The 17,720-nt window shown below is 45.5% G+C and overlaps 1 protein-coding gene across 1 annotated transcript in view; it reads right to left on the reverse strand.

Annotated features, from left to right (window-relative positions):
- Positions 1 to 297: 297 nt before the first annotated feature.
- Positions 298 to 17,720, reverse strand: part of LOC106568332 (uncharacterized) — a 57,185-nt gene continuing 39,762 nt past the window's right edge. The window contains exons 5-11 of the mRNA XM_014138588.3: positions 15,640 to 15,760; positions 8,752 to 8,891; positions 8,370 to 8,572; positions 8,019 to 8,128; positions 7,731 to 7,872; positions 4,166 to 6,182; positions 298 to 4,037 (exon numbers count right to left, since the gene is read on the reverse strand). Coding sequence (XP_013994063.2) covers positions 3,978 to 4,037; positions 4,166 to 6,182; positions 7,731 to 7,872; positions 8,019 to 8,128; positions 8,370 to 8,572; positions 8,752 to 8,891; positions 15,640 to 15,760 — 2,793 coding nt within the window. The 3' untranslated portion in view covers positions 298 to 3,977. The remainder of the gene's footprint in view (positions 4,038 to 4,165; positions 6,183 to 7,730; positions 7,873 to 8,018; positions 8,129 to 8,369; positions 8,573 to 8,751; positions 8,892 to 15,639; positions 15,761 to 17,720) is intronic.

Raw genomic sequence — 17,720 nt, forward strand, 5'->3', positions numbered from 1 at the left:
TTGAATCATTAAATAGGTTTCTCTTTTTACAATAATGCAGGATACTGTGATCAACCAGTATCCAGGGATGAAGGGGATAGATAGTTGATGTGTCAGATACAGTAGAAAGTACTCCAACTCCTATGACTATTGGACATTAGTACTGTTTATATCAAAATACAGAGTGCGGATCTGGGCTGGTGTCTTCAAAACAGCTTCGTGCTACTTTTATAAAAATCTCAAAATGATCACCAAATGTACAAATTGTTTACTTAGTGAATAGCTAGAAACCTGTCCAACCATTCATAACCTCCAGTATTCATATATAGTATGTTACACATTTAATGTTATACATAGTTATCGTATAAGTCAATGACACGTTAAGCATGATTTGTTGGGTCATTTTAAATGGTTACACATGTAAAGCAACCATAATGTATTAAAGCCAACGGTTGACTATATAAGTGCTATATGTGATCTCTAACATATTGGGACAAACAGTCTATGGCTCAGACACAAGCAGCAGGCAGGCTGTTTCCTGGTAGGGCTACAGGCTAGTCAGCTAAAGCTTGAACAGAAACAATAATATCAACACAATAGGATGTCTTTCAAGACCAAAACAATATGACACCAAACAAGTTAAAAACAAACAAACATGATGAAGCATGAACACAATGCACTCCTTTTGATGCTTCGTATCAACATGGACACTCACTCATACTCAAACTGCAGTATTTGGGTTTAAAACATTTTTTAAAAGCCTTTGCAACTTCCAAAAAACATTACCTCCTGTCTGTCTTTAAAGCTAGAGGTTCAGCCATCTTGTTTCTTGGAATGGAAACAGACAAAAAAGAAAACATGATGAGAAGTGGACAAGAAACTCAAGTTGAGCGGACAGAATGGCCAGGCTCGTGTGGGAGAGAAAATGACTTTGAAAACAAAAACAGATCCTGCTCAAACAGATGTTTTGTTGATAAATTTACTTTGTCATGTGGTGGGGAGAGTGATGTCCTCTGTATCGATGATGAAATGTCATATATGTAGACACATCTTCTGTCCATCTGAATGGACCCTCAGCTGCAGTCACTATGCCACTAACACACAGTCTGAACTAGGGCTGTGGCGGTCATGACATTTCCTCAGCCGGTGACTGTCAAGCAAATAACTGGCGGTCTCACAGTGATTGACCGTTAATTAACATAAACATACTTAGCATCTCCTGGCTTCCACACATAGCCTACAAGCCACTTACGCAGAATTTTGGAACTACATTTTTTAAAAAGTATAATAAATCAATGTAATATAGCCTACAGCTTCACAATAAATCCATTATTTATTTTAGACAGGTCTATAGAAACATCAAGAAAATGTAGTCTATTTCAGAAGAACAGAATTTGCATACTCTGAGTTGTCCTTATGTTAGGTCCTGATGTGGCTATGCCAAATGGCTGTTGGCTACACAAGTTCATTTAGCAGATAAGATTTACTTAGAATTCCGTGGCATTATTTTATAGTATGAAGAATACAATTGAACATAACTGAATAAAATGGAAAGGATATTTTCACCAAACGATTTCTGAGGGAGTGCGCACGTGGCTATTCTGTGTTGAGCGGTTAACAAAGAAACTGGTCGTCCTATTTTCTTCATTTAGAGATATTTATGTAACTTTAGTTGTGATACAAACGCTGGGCTATATGTTTAGATTTTTATACATTCTAAGGCTAATGATGATTTTAAAAAAGTTGTATGAAACATTTTTATTTATTTTTTTCCTAATTTCGTGGTATCCAATCAGTAGTTACAGTCGTGTCTCATCGCTGCAACTCCCGTACGGACTCGGGAGAGGTGAAGGTCGAGAGCCGTGCGTCCTCCGAAACACAACACAACCAAGCCAGGCCGCACTGCTTCTTGACACAATGCCCACTTAACCTGGAAGCCAGCCACACCAATGTGTTGGAGGAAACACTGTACACCTGGTCAGCGTGCACTGCGCCCGGCCCGCCACAGGAGTCGCTAGTGTGCGATGGGACAAGGACATCCCTGCTGGCCAAACCCTCCCCTAACCTGGATGACGCTGGGCCAATTGTGTGCCGCCCCATGGGTCTCCCGGTCGCGGCCGGCTGCGACAGAGCCTGGACTCGAACCCGGAATCTGCAATGCAGTGTCTTAGACCACTACGCCACTCGGGAGGCCCCTTCATTCATAATTTGATAAGCACTTGATAATATTCTCACCAGGCCTAGAATTTCCCGGCAGCACCCTCTTTTGTGTGGCCGTAATGCCCCCTAACAATATTCATGCCTTTTGCCCTTGGGCTGAATATAATAATTATAATTCCCTTCTCCCGGCTGCCAATCGCCGCTCTCCGAAGCATCTCTCAATCACATGGCTCTCTCAGATATATCAATTCTTATTAGCCAATGCCCGTCACGGTGATCGGGTCCTTCTCACAGGCATCTCAGCTCTGAAGTAGGCTACAAATGAAGATAGACATATTGAGGACGCAAGTGCTTCCTTCTCATCAAATTCCCAGGCCCATATTGAAAATGTTAGAAGAACTGTCCACATTGACTTTTCATCAGCCAACAAGATGAGTCGTCCTAACCAACAGCAAAACCACTAGCCTATGTCAATCTACTATCCCCCATAGTACAGAAGTTGATCTACCTATTCTATGTGAGAAAGAAATATTCAAAACATAGTCTGGGACAGTTGTGGGATGCGCTAGATTTAAAATTAAATTAATAAAACATTTTAAAAGCAATGAGGCTGATGCAACAGATCAGAAAGTTTAGCTTAAAATGTTGATAAACTATTAGGCTATTTCTTCACATTATAAGCACAGCAATGGACACACAGCAATACGCTATAAGCATGAATGTTCCAAAATGCAATCAATTAACAGGAAAACCCCATTCTAAAAAGTGACCTCAAATGCGATTACGTATGTAATGCTTTATTATAAAAATGCATTTTATGGGGAAAATTATCTTCCCCAAACTTGAAACTCATGTGCCGCCTATGTATGCCAGTGCCGCCTATGTATTCCATGTATGCTCTACACCAGTTGTAAAGCGGATTAATGTTCTTCATTTTAAGAAGTTATTTGGCCACTTTAGTTGCTAGGCTACATGAGGTGTGTGACTATGATTTGAAAAAGTCAACAACAAACAAGGAATGCGCTGTTTCTTGCCTTACAACACGTTGGGCATCATTCACAAGTGAAAGGCTAATATTCAGACTATTCTTCATTTAATATTGTCTTTACATATACTAAATAATATATGTGTGAAATGAGTCTGGATTTAGAATGGACCATGATCATGCACCTGTCTCGAAACAGGAGCAGGGGAGAAGAATACATGTCATCTATACACTTAAATAGCGAATGGAAGACGCTTTTACGTGGTTCATTTTCATGCCAGCCAGGTAGGCCATACTCCTGTTGTAAAGCGAAGCAATGTGCTTAATATTAGGAAAGTTGAAAAATAGAAAGCTGATGGGATCCTCCTCTTTTTAATAGAGACCATCACTCTGTTTTCTCACGAAATTCCATAGCTCATGGTCTCTCATGAAGTGTTTGATTTGATTTTCAATTACATTTGCATTGATCCCAGAGTGATTAGAGGGACAATAGAGTGTTGAGTGCCAAGCAGTTATGACCATCAGCAGCATCAGAGCTGGGAGAAGCCTAGTTAGCGTGACTAAATGGTCACATGGAAATTGACTGCGGTCATGACTAGTGACTGCCGGTGTGGCAGTAATACGGTCACCGTAACAGCCCTAGTCTGAACATTAAACCGGTGGCTGTCCATGGCTGGAAAGCAGCACCCTTCAACTGGACAAGGAAATTAAATATAATATAGAATATTATCCAGCTCCAAGGAACAGTCTTCGACAGAGGTGCCGTTTTTTGTACAGTTGTATTCTTCCAGAAGATGTTGGTGGATCCATTGTGGAGATGGTTACTTGTATGTTCCTCTTAGTCCTAGAGAATCTAGGAGATGTTGCCAGTGAAGAGAAAAGGATCCGCATCACCATTAGGACTGGTAGGGACCTATGGAAGGACAGATGAGTTAAAGACAGATCACATTGGAGGGTAATTTTAGGTCACATTCCAGTATCTAAAGCTTGTATCAGAAGCTTGTTAAAACAGTAGTGAGATGAAGTTCGGCACTGTCTCACCTGTGTTTGTCCATTCCAGTAGAATAAAGATGACTCTACAGACCCGCTCTCAGGAGGAAATCCTGGCATCGGACCTCCAGGAAGGAGGCTTTCTTCCAACCCCCTCTGACCCAGCATCAAGCTTCCTTCACTGGGATCACTACAGCTGCCATTTCCCCTGGTGCTCTGGGGAACCTGCTTGGGGCTGAGAAAGGGGCCTGGGAGCTGCTTCATGCCCAGGTACGGAGCCCCAGACCAGGCAGGGATAGCTCCTGTGTCCTTATCCGTCTGAGCTCCTCTGGATAGGGCGGGGATGGGGATGGAGGCTGGGGGGTAGGTTAGGTCAGGAATGGAGTCTTGGGGATAAGAGTTGTTAGATCTTGGGATTATGGATGCTTGAGGGTAAGTCATAAAGACTTTGGGGGCCTGGGTTGAGGAGCTGGTTCTACAGTCATTGGAAAGAGTGGGAGAGGGTCTGGGTCCATTGTTGTGAGTGGGGGCAGGTATGAGACCGTGTGATCTGCTTGGGGCAGTTGTAAGCGGGCTGGAGGGATTGGAGACATGTGGAGCCGTCTTGTCAAACATACAGCTGCCTGAGGGGGTGTGTGTGGTGTGTGTGAGTGTTTGAGATCTGGATGCGTTATTGGACGGTATGTGTGTGCTGTGTTTGGGGTGTGTGTGACGATGTCCGTTTACCGACTTTGCAGGAAAACCCTGTGGTATCTGCCGTGGTTGCCATTGTGTATGTTGCCGTGGCTGTTGCCAAGACTGCCTTGGGTCCTGATATGACAGACCTGGATAGGGCTGCCCTGAGAACTGCCTGTTTGCATCTCCAGTCTCAGAGTGGTATAACTCCAGGCTGGGCTGCATGGTTTGGTCAAAGGCCTCAGGGATATTGTTGTTAAAGTTTGGGAGACGGACAGGGAGAGAGGTGTGGTTATTATGATTTATATTTTGGATGGAGGGTATCCAGGACTCTAGTTGGTTGATAGTATGAGATGGTTGTGGGACCATTTGGTTGCCATGGAGATCCGCACCGCTTCCTTGAGTCCATTGCCCTGCAACGGTCTCAGCAGCTCTGGGTAGTGTGTTTGTGTTTACAGACCTCCGTGGCTCTCTCACAGTCCCAGGACTACACCCCAGCCCTTGCTCCACACCACCAACAACTCCATTTCCTAGCAACCTCTGCTCTCCAAAGCTGTTGAGGTTAGAGGTCATGTGTGGACCAGCCAACTGCCATTGGTTCTCACTGTGGGAGCCGTTCTCGCCATTGAACCCCTGGTTGCCTGGCAATATGGAACTCTGGGAGTGAGGGAACCCACGTAGTATGTTTTGATTGGCAGTGATGTGAGCAGAAAGTCTGTTGATTGGCTCAGTGCCCTGTCCCAAGCTGCCAATCACACATCCATCATCACGCTCTCTCATCAGAGCCTCCTCCACGTAGGAGAACACATCATTGGCTAAGATATCATACAGCTCCCCCGTCACATCCTGCTGTTCCATGTTGATCCTGAGGAGAGTGCTCTCCCACTCCCTCAGCTCTGTCTCCTCCACCTGCAGCCCCTCCAAGCCCCACGCCCCCATCTCCCCCAGGATCTCCCCCAGAGAGTCCATCATGGCCTGCGCTGTGGGGTCTCCCCTGCTGGGCCTCTGGGGCCCCTGGAGCTCCCCAGGGACACTCAGCAGAGCGTGGCTGTCCAGGAAGGCTCTCTCCAGGCCTGGGTCCTGGTCCTGGGGGAAGGCTGTGTCTAGGTTGGGGGAAAAGCCCTGGAGGTCCAGGTTAGGGTTAGCGTCCTGGGGCTGAGTATAAACAGAGCGGTCCTGACTGAGTAGGGACCCCAGGAGAGACGCAGGGTCCAGGGGCTTGTCCTCAGGGCTGGAGCCTGGGGGAGTGAGGCCAGGGGGGATGGGTGGTCCTGGAGGCATAACGGCAGTATCCAGAGAGGGACAGGACTCATACAGCAGAGCCTCCCCAGTGGCAAAGTTGAAGGGAAGCTGCATTCTCCGCTGACGCAGGTGCTCCTCGCCCTCTTCGTTTCTGTAGATGGGTGACAAAGGTCAAAGGTCACTAAAACATACCGTATGTAAGCGTATATATCTGTATATATATATCTATATATATCAGTCAGGTTTCAAGACTGGGCATTCAACTGAGACTGCTCTTCTCTGTGTCACGGAGGCTCTCCGCACTGCTAAAGCTAACTCTCTCTCCTCTGCTCTCATCCTTCTAGACCTATCTGCTGCCTTTGATACTGTGAACCATCAGATCCTCCTCTCCACCCTCTCCGAGTTGGGCATCTCCGGCGCGGCCCACGCTTGGATTGCGTCCTACCTGACAGGTCGCTCCTACCAGGTGGCGTGGCGAGAATCTGTCTCCGCACCATGCGCTCTCACCACTGGTGTCCCCCAGGGCTCTGTTCTAGGCCCTCTCCTATTCTCGCTATACACCAAGTCACTTGGCTCTGTCATATCCTCACATGGTCTCTCCTATCATTGCTATGCAGACGACACACAATTCATCTTCTCCTTTCCCCCTTCTGATAACCAGGCGGTGAATCGCATCTCTGCATGTCTGTCAGACATATCAGTGTGGATGACGGATCACCAGCTCAAGCTGAACCTCGGCAAGACGGAGCTGCTCTTCCTCCCGGGGAAGGACTGCCCGTTCCATGATCTCGCCATCACGGTTGACAACTCCCTTGTGTCCTCCTCCCAGAGTGCTAAGAACCTTGGCGTGATCCTGGACAACACCCTGTCGTTCTCCACTAACATCAAGGCGGTGACCCGATCCTGTAGGTTCATGCTCTACAACATTCGCAGAGTACGACCCTGCCTCACACAGGAAGCGGCGCAGGTCCTAATCCAGGCACTTGTCATCTCCCGTCTGGATTACTGCAACTCGCTGTTGGCTGGGCTCCCTGCCTGTGCCATTAAACCCCTACAACTCATCCAGAACGCCGCAGCCCGTCTGGTGTTCAACCTTCCCAAGTTCTCTCACGTCACCCCGCTCCTCCGCTCTCTCCACTGGCTTCCAGTTGAAGCTCGCATCCGCTACAAGACCATGGTGATTGCCTACGGAGCTGTGAAGGGAACGGCACCTCCATACCTTCAGGCTCTGATCAGGCCCTACACCCAAACAAGGGCACTGCGTTCATCCACCACTGGCCTGCTGGCCCCCCTACCTCTGAGGAAGCACAGTTCCCGCTCAGCCCAGTCAAAACTGTTCGCTGCTCTGGCACCCCAATGGTGGAACAAGCTCCCTCACGACGCCAGGACAGCGGAGTCAATCACCACCTTCCGGAGACACCTGAAACCCCACCTCTTTAAGGAATACCTAGGATAGGATAAAGTAATCCTTCTAACCCCCCCCCCCCCCCCCCCCCTTAAAAGATTTAGATGCACTATTGTAAAGTGGTTGTTCCACTGGATATCATAAGGTGAATGCACCATTTTGTAAGTCGCTCTGGATAAGAGCGTCTGCTAAATGACTTAAATGTAATGTAAATGTAAATGTATATAAATACCATGGAATGATACAACTATAACTGTTAGGGAGAGTAAATCTTAATATTAACAGTGGACTCACGTTAGGGCTTTCTGTCGAGCGATGATGAAGTCGGGTCTCCCTGCCTTGAAGACGACCCTGGCGTTGGCCTGAACCCACACCCACACACCTGCCTTAGCCAGCAGCCTGAAGATGGTGAAACCAGTCTCTCCTGTCTTTATCACTACAGAGAGATAGAGGAGAGAGAGAGAGAGAGAGAGGGAGTCAGAGTCTGCATCATAGTGAATGTTCGCTTGCGAAATAAAAGATTGAAGCTTTAATAAGATAAGGCTCAGATGTGTGTGTGTGTGTAACTACAGTGTAACTCACTTTTGATGTGGTTGTCTGCGCAGTACATCATGTCAGCAGCATGGATGAACTGGTAACCTGAGCCTATAGTGACCAACTCGGTCTCAGAGTAACCCAGCACCACTTTACCTCTGGAGGGGAGAGAACAGACACACGTGTCACACACACACACACACACACACACACACACACACACACACACACACACACACACACACACACACACACACATAGCAAAAATATCTCTCAGGGAACAAACATTTGTCCTCTCAAGTTCCCTCTTTATAAGACCCTGGGAGGGTACTGTGTTCCCAGTGGTGCTATGAGATGTGATGAAGGAGTACATTCAGAGTTTCCCTGTCGTAACGGTACCTAGTATCTATGCCCATGGGGGCGAAGTCGAGTCTGTGTTTGGTCTGGAAAATGAGTGTCTTGGTCCTGATCTCCATGACAGCTGGGGTCTGCATGGGTGTGGCGATGGCAAACAGGGCCAGCTGAGCGGGGACCGAGGCCCCGTCATCCCCCAGCCTTCCCTGGCCTCGAACATACTTTAGACGTCCCTGGAAGTTCAACGCCTAGAGGAGGGAGAGAGTGTTGTATACAATGAATCATTTGAATAGATTTTGGGAGAGTAGATTATGGACAATGTCCATGTCATTTATGGATTAAATGGATAATGTATTTATGTAATATATGGATCTATGGATTATATTTGATATATTAGTCATATCTATTTATTTTCATGCTGTCCTACCAGGAAGCCGGAGGAGTTGTCTAGGAGACAGCGGAAGCGACAGCAGAAGCTTCTCTCTAGGAAGGAGCTGTTCTCTTCAGGGATGTGCTGGGGCAGGTAGCTCATAGACTCACTGTGGGGCCTGCTGCTAGACTGGGTGGCTACAGAGGACATTACCATCAGATACATGTTTGAGATCTTTGGACTGTTCAATCAATAAATAACCAATCACTAAAAGAAACAGCATATTAAGAGGGCTGTGGCGAAAAGCTTGGCATACGCATACTCAGGCTGACTGGCTCTACTGGCCTATTTCTATTTTGCCATGTTTATCTAAAGTGTTGGGAAAACTTGTCAATAATCAACTCTAGGATTGTCTATAGTATTCTCTCTGGTATGTAATCTGGTTTACGCTCAGGTTATGGATGTGTTAGCCCAGAAACTCTAGACCCACTCCAATTTGCATACCGCACCAACAGATCCACAGATGCAATCTCTATCGCACTCCACACTGCCATTTCCCACCTGGACAAAAGGAACACCTATGTGAGAAGGCTATTCATTGACTACAGCTCAGCGTTCAACACCAGTGCCCTCAAAGCTCATCACTAAGCTAAGGACCCTGGGACTAAACACCTCCTTCTACAACTGGATCCTGGACTTCCTGACGGGCCGGCCCCAGGTGGTAAGGGTAGGTAACAACACATCCGCCATGCTGATCATCAACACGGGGGCCCCTCAGGGGTGCTGCTCAGTCCTCCTCTTGTACTCGCTGTTCACTCATGACTGCACGGCCAGGCACAACTCCAACACCATCATTAAGTTTGCTGATGACACAACAGTGGTAGGCCTGATCACCGACAACGATGAGACAGCCTATAGGGAAGTCAAAGACCTGACCGTGTGGTGCCAGGACAAAAACCTCTCCCTCAACGTGATCAAGACAAAGGAGATGATTGTGGACTACAGGAAAAGGAGGACCGAGCACGCCCCCATTCTCATCGACAGGGCTGTAGTGGAGCAGGTTGAGAGCTTCAAGTTCCTTGGCGTCTACATCACCAACAAACTAACATGGTCCAAGCACACCAAGACGATTGTGAAGAGGGCATGACAAAACTTATCCCCCTCAGGAGACTGAAAAGATTTGGCATGGGTCCGCAGATCCTCAAAACGTTTTGCAGCTGCACCATTGAGAGCATCCTGATGGGTTGCATCACTGCCTTGCATGGCAACTGCTCGGCCTCCGACCGCAAGGCACTACAGAGGGTGGTACGTACAGCCCAGTACATCACCAGGGCCAAGCTTCCTGCCATCCAGGACCTCTATACCAGGCGATGTCAGAGGAAGGCCCTAAAAATTGTCAAAGACTCCAGCCACCCTAGTAATTGACTGTTCTCTCTGCTACCGCATGGCAAGCAGTACCGAAGCGCCAAGTCTAGGTCCAAGAGGCTTCTAAACAGCTTCTACCCCCAAGCCATAAGACTCCTGAACAGCTAATCAAATGGCTACACAGAATATTTGTTATTTGCCCGTTGCCCTTGATTCTAAGCAATGTTGTGCTGCTATTTTTATTGACTTGGCCAAAGCTTTTGATACGGTAGACCATTCCATTCTTATGGGCTGGCTAAGGAGTATTAGTGTCTCTAAGGGGTCTTTGACCTGGTTTGCTAACTACCTCTCTCAAAAGAGTGCAGTGTATAAAGTCAGAACATCTGCTGTCTCAGCCACTGCCTGTCACCAAGGGAGTACCCCAAGGCTCGATCCTAGGCCCCATGCTCTTCTCAATTTACATCAACAACATAGCTCAGGCTCAGGTTCAGGAATGGTTAAAAAAATCACAACATACACTTTAAATTAACCTTACAAATAGAAGTGTTGGGCGATTTGGAAAGCCACAGTCAGTCAATAAATAAATAAATAATATAATAATAGGAAAGGTTTTCATCTTTAGCTCACAATCTGTGGATACTATATGATTAGAAAGGTAAAAAAATTATGTAAAACATCACAGCGCAATTGAAAAATACATGGCAAATGGAAACCAAACAAGGGTGGTCTATGGTGATAGGTGGGATGGGCTGAGAGTGGCTAATGGGTAGAATTAAAGAGCTTATGTTTGGTAATATATTATTGTTATGTGATTGCTTATATAAAAGTACCATGTATGCAAAATGTATACGTAAAATGTATATATAGCAGAAAAGCTGTAAAAAAAAACAGAAAGATATTTGTCCTCCAAAGAGGGGGGGTGGTGGTGGAAGGGTTAATACATAAATAAAAAACATAGCTCAGGCAGTAGGAAGCTCTCTCATTCATTTATATGGAGATGATACAGTCCTACACTCAGCTGGCCACTCCCCGGATTTTGTGTTAAACGCTCTACAACAAAGCTTTCTTAGTGTCCAACAAGCTTTCTCTACCCTTAACCTGGTTCTGAACACCTCCAAAACAAAGGTCATGTGGTTTGATAAGAAGAATGCCCCTCTCCCCACAGGTGTGATTACAACATCTGATGGTTTAGTGATTGAATTAGTCACCTCATACAAGTACTTGGGAGTATGGCTAGACGGTACACTGTCCTTTTCTCAGCACATACCAAAGCTGCAGGCTAAAGTTAAATCTAGACTTGGTTTCCTCTATCGTAATCACTCCTCTTTAACCCCAGCTGCCAAACTAACCCAGATTCAGATGACAGATGACCATCCTACCCATGCTAGATTACGGAGACATAATTTATAGATCGGCAGGTAAGGGTGCTCTCGAGCGGCTAGATGTTCTTTACCATTCGGCCATCAGATTTGCCACCAATGCTTCTTATAGGACACATCACTGCACTCTATACTCCTCTGTAAACTGGCCATCTCTGTATACCTGTCGCAAGACCTACTGGTTGATGCATATTTATAAAACCCTCTTAGGTCTCCCTCTCCCCGATCTGAGATATCTACTGCAGCCGTCATCCTCCACATACAACACCCGTTCTGCCAGTCACATTCTGTTAAAGGTTCCCAAAGCACACACATCCCTGGGTCGCTCGTCTTCTCAGTTCGCTGCAGCGACTGGACAGTTGTGGCTGATTTGCATGATGTATTGTTGTCTTTACCTTCTTGCCCTTTGTGCTGTTGTCTGTGCCCAATAATGTTTCTACCATGTTTTGTGCTGCTACCATGTTGTGTTGCTACCATGTTGTTGTCACTTTGTGTTGCTACCATGCTGTGTTGTCATGTGTTTCTGCCTTGCTATGTTGTTGTCTTAGGTCTCACTTTATGTAGTGTTGTGTTGTCTCTCTTGCCGTGATGTGTGTTTGGTCCTTTATTTATATATAAACTCAGCAAAAAAAGAAACGTCCCCTTTCAGGACCCTGTCTAATTCGTAAAAATCCAAATAACTTTACATATCTTCATTGTAAAGGGTTTAAACACTGTTTACCATGCTTGTTCAATGAACCATAAACAATTAATGAACATGCACCTGTGGAACCGTCGTTAAGACACTAACAGCTTACAGACGGTAGGCAATTAAGGTCACAGTTATGAAAACTTAGGACACTAAAGAGGCCTTTCTACTGACTCTGAAAAACACCAAAAGAAAGATGCCCAGGGTCCCTGCATTTGTGTGAACGTGCCTTATGCATGCTGCAAGGAGGCATGAGGATTGCAGATGTGGCCAGGGCAATAAATTGCAATGTCCGTACTGTGAGACGCCTAAGACAGCGCTACAGGGAGACAGGAAGGACAGTTGATCATCCTCGTAGTGACAGACCACGTGTAACAACACAGGATTGGTACATCCGAACATCACACCTGCAGGACAGGTACAGGATGGCAACAACAACTGCCTGAGTTAAACAAGGAACGCACAATCCCTCCATCAGTGCTCAGACTGTCCGCAATAGGCTGAGAGAGGCTGGACTGAGGGCTTGTAGGCCTGTTGTAAGGCAGGTCCTCACCAGACATCACCGGCAACAACGTCGCCTATGGGAACAAACCCACCGTCGCTGGACCAGACAGGACGGGCAAAAAGTGCTCTTCACTGACAAGTCGCAGTTTTGTCTCACCAGGGGTGATGGTCGGATTCGCGATTATCGTCGAAGGAATGAGCGTTACACCGAGACTTGTACTCTGTATCGGGATCGATTTGGAGGTGGAGCGTCCGTCATGGTCTGGGGTGGTGTGCCACAGCATCATCGGACCGAGCTTGTTGTCATTGCAGGCAATCTCAACTCTGTGCGTTACAGGGAAGATATCCTCCTCCCACATGTGGCACCGTTCCTGCAGGCTCATCCTCACATGACCCTTCAGCATGACAATGCCACCAGCCGTACTGCTCGTTCTGTGCGTGATTTCCTGCAAGACAGGAATGTCAGTGTTCTGCCATGGCCAGTGATGAGCCAGGATCTCAATCCCATTGAGCACGTCTGGGACCTGTTGGATCGGAGGGTGAGGGCTAGGGCCATTGCCCCCAGAAATGTCCGGGAACTTGCAGATGCCTTGGTGGAAGAGTGGGGTAACATCTCACAGCAAGAACTGGCAAATCTGGTGCAGTCCATGAGGAGGAGATGCATTGCAGTACTTAATGCAGCTGGTGGCCACACCAGATACTGACTGTTACTTTTTGATTTGATCCCCTTTGTTCAGGGACACATTATTCAATTTCTGTTAGTCACATGTCTGTGGAACTTGTTCAGTTTATGTCTCAGTTGTTGAATCTTGTTATGTTCATACAAATATTTACACATGTTAAGTTTGCTGAAAATAAACGCAGTTGAGAGTGAGAGGAAGTTTCTTTTTTTGTTGAGTTTATATATACAGTTGAAGTCAGAAGTTTACATACACTTCGGTTGGAGTCATTAAAACTCGTTTTTCAACCACTCCACAAATGTCTTGTTAACAAACTAGAGTTTTGGCAAGTCGGTTAGGACATCTACTTTGTGTATGACACAAGTCATTTTTCCAACAATTTTTTACAGACAGATTATTTCACTTACAATTCACTATATCACAATTCCAGTGGGTCAGAAGTTTACATACACTAAGTTGACTGTGCCTTTAAACAGCTTGGAAAATTCCAGAAAATTATGTCATGGCTTTATAAGCTTCTCATAGGATAATTGACATAATTTGAGTCAAATGGAGGTGTACCTGTGGATGTATTTCAAGGCCTACCTTCAAACTCAGTGCCTATTTGCTTGACATCATGGGAAAAGCTTTTGATGGCATCATGAGGAGGAAAATGTCAGGAATTGTGAAAAACTGAGTTTAAATGTATTTGGCTAAGGTGTATGTAAACTTCCGACTTCAACTGTATGTACACTGCTCAAAAAAATAAAGGGAACACTTAAACAACACATCCTAGATCTGAATGAAAGAAATAATCTTATGAAATACTTTTTTCTTTACATAGTTGAATGTGCTGACAACAAAATCACACAAAAATAATCAATGGAAATCCAATTTATCAACCCATGGAGGTCTGGATTTGGAGTCACACTCAAAATTAAAGTGGAAAACCACACTACAGGCTGATCCAACTTTGATGTAATGTCCTTAAAACAAGTCAAAATGAGGCTCAGTAGTGTGTGTGGCCTCCACGTGCCTGTATGACCTCCCTACAACGCCTGGGCATGCTCCTGATGAGGTGGCGGATGGTCTCCTGAGGGATCTCTTCCCAGACCTGGACTAAAGCATCCGCCAACTCCTGGACAGTCTGTGGTGCAACGTGGCGTTGGTGGATGGAGCGAGACATGATGTCCCAGATGTGATCAATTGGATTCAGGTCTGGGGAACGGGCGGGCCAGTCCATAGCATCAATGCCTTCCTCTTGCAGGAACTGCTGACACACTCCAGCCACATGAGGTCTAGCATTGTCTTGCATTAGGAGGAACCCAGGGACAACCACACCAGCATATGGTCTCACAAGGGGTCTGAGGATCTCATCTCGGTACCTAATGGCAGTCAGGCTACCTCTGGCGAGCACATGGAGGGCTGTGCGGCCTCCCAAAGAAATGCCACCCCATACCATGACTGACCCACCGCCAGTGGCGAATTTGCCAATCTTGGTGTTCTCTGGCAAATGCCAAACGTCCTGCACGGTGTTGGGCTGTAAGCACAACCCCCACCTGTGGACGTCGGGCCCTCATACCACCCTCATGGAGTCTGTTTCTGACCGTTTGAGCGGACAAATGCACATTTGTGGCCTGCTGGAGGTCATTTTGCAGGGCTCTGGCAGTGCTCCTCCTGCTCCTCCTTGCACAAAGGCGGAGGTAGCGGTCCTGCTGCTGGGTTGTTGCCCTCCTACGGCCTCCTCCACGTCTCCTGATGTACTGGCCTGTCTCCTGGTAGCGCCTCCATGCTCTGGACACTACGCTGACAGACACAGCAAACCTTCTTGCCACAGCTTGCATTGATGTGTCATCCTGGATGAGCTGCACTACCTGAGCCACTTGTGTGGGTTGTAGACTCCGTCTCATGCTACCACTAGAGTGAAAGCACCGCCAGCATTCAAAAGTGACCAAAACATCAGCCAGGAAGCATAGGAACTGAGAAGTGGTCTGTGGACTCCACCTGCAGAACCACTCCTTTATTGGGGGTGTCTTGCTTATTGCCTATAATTTCCACCTGTTGTCTATTCCATTTGCACAACAGCATGTGAAATTTATTGTCAATCAGTGTTGCTTCCTAAGTGGACAGTTTGATTTCACAGAAGTGTGATTGACTTGGAGTTACATTGTGTTGTTTAAGTGCTCCCTTTATTTTTTTGAGCAGTATATATATATAATATTTTTTTATCCCCCGTCCCCGCAGGAGGCCTTTTGCTAGGCTGTCATTGTAAATAATAATTTGTTCTTAACTGAATTGCCAAGTTAAATAAAGGTTCAATAAAATAAATAAATAAGTATACTGAACATACCATCTGGTCCGGCCTCTGAGTCGGCCTGGTTGGGCTTGAGGGCGAAGGGAAGCTGACACCTGAACATGGCTCTGTCATCCATGTGTATCAGCTCATACACACACTGGTGCACCACATCAGACTGGACAGAAATATACAGTACCAGTCAAAGGTATTGAGACACCTACTAATTCAAGGGGTTTTCTTTATTTTTACTATTTTCTACATTGTAGAATAATAGTGAAGATATCAACACTATGAAATAACAATTATGAAATCATGTAGTAACCAAAAGTGTTAGTGTTAAACAAATCAAAATATGTTTTATATTTGAGATTCTTCAAAGTAGCCACCCTTTGCCTTGATGACAGCTTTGAACACTCTTGGCATTCTCTCAAACAGCTTCATGAGGAATGCTTTTCCAACAGTCTTGAAGGAGTTCCCAGATATGATGAGCACTTTTTGGCTGCTTTTCCTTCACTCTGCAGTCCAACTCATTCCAAACCATCTCAATTGGGTTGAGGTTGGGTGATTGTGGAGGCCAGGTCATCTGATGCAGCAGTCCATCACTCTCCTTCTATGTCAAATAGCCCTTACACAGCCTGGATGTGTGTTGGGTCAATGTCCTGTTGAAAAACAAATGATAGTCCCACTAAGCACAAACCTGATGGGATGGCCTTCAAGGCACACCTGGTTAAGTGTGCCTTGAATTCTAAATAAATCACTGACAGTGTCACCAGCAAAGCACCCCCATACCATCACACCTCCTCCTCCATGCTTCACGGTGGGAACCACACATGCAGATATCATCTGTTCACCTACTCTGCGTCTCACAAAGATACGGCTGTTGGAACCAAAAATCTTAAATTTGGACTCATCAGACCAAAGAACAGATTTCCACCGGTCTAATGTCCATTGCTCGTGTTTCTTGGCCCAAGCAAGTCTCTTATTATTATTGGTGTCCTTTAGTAGTGGTTTCTTTGCAGCAATTCGACTATGTAGGCCTGATTGACGCAGTCTCCTCTGAACAGTTGATGTTGAGATTTGTCTGTTACTTGAACTCTGTGAAGCATTTATTTGGGCTGCAATTTCTGAGGCTGGTAACTCTAATGAACTTATCCTCTGCAGCAGAAGTAAATCTGGGTCTTCCTTTCCTGGGGCGGTCCTCATATGAGCCAGTTTCATCATAGCGCTTCATGGTTTTTGCGACTGCACTTGAAGAAAACGTAAAAGTTCTTGAGATTTTCCGGATTGATTGACTTTCATGTCTTAAAGTAATGATGGACTGTTGTTTCTCTTTGCTTATTTCAGCTGTTCTTGCCATAATATGGACTTCGTCTTTTACCAAATAGGGCTATCTTCTGTATACCATCCCTACCTTGTCACAACACAACTGATTGTCTCAAATGCATTAAGGAAAAAAAATCCACAAATGTTCTTAACAAGGCTCACCTGTTAATTGAAATGCATACCAGGTGACTACCTTATTAATCTGGTTGAGAGAATGCCAATAGTGTGCAAAGCTGTCATCAAGGCAAAGGGTGGCTACTTAGAAGAATATAAAATATATTTTGATTTGTTTAACACTTTTTTGGTTACTACATGATTCCATATGTGTTATTTCATAGTGTTGATGTCTTCACTATTATTCTACAATGTAGAAAATAGTAAAAATAAGAAAAACCCTTGAATGAGTAGGTGTGTCCAAACTTTTGACTGGTACTGTGTACAATACTAAACACATTAATAGCCAGAGTGATATTCAGAATCCTCAAAGTACAGTTAGTCCTAAATAATGAGATAGAAAGCAGCCTGAGTTGTCAAAATCCTATAATCAATAATCCTACAGTGCCTAAGGAAAGTATTCAGACCCCTTGACTTTTACCACATTTTGTTACGTTACAACCTTATTCTAAAATGGATTAAATCTATTTTTCTTCATCAATCTACACACAATACTCATAAGGACAAAGTGAAAACTGATTTTTATTTAAAAAAATTAAAAACAGAAATACCTTAGCTACATAAGAATTCAGACCCTTTGCTATGACACTCGAAATTGAGCTCAGGTGCATCCTGTTTCCATTGATCATCCTTGAGAT

Source organism: Salmo salar, chromosome 13 (assembly GCF_965601325.2).
Source record: "Salmo salar chromosome 13, fSalSal1, whole genome shotgun sequence".
NCBI lineage: Eukaryota > Metazoa > Chordata > Actinopteri > Salmoniformes > Salmonidae > Salmo > Salmo salar.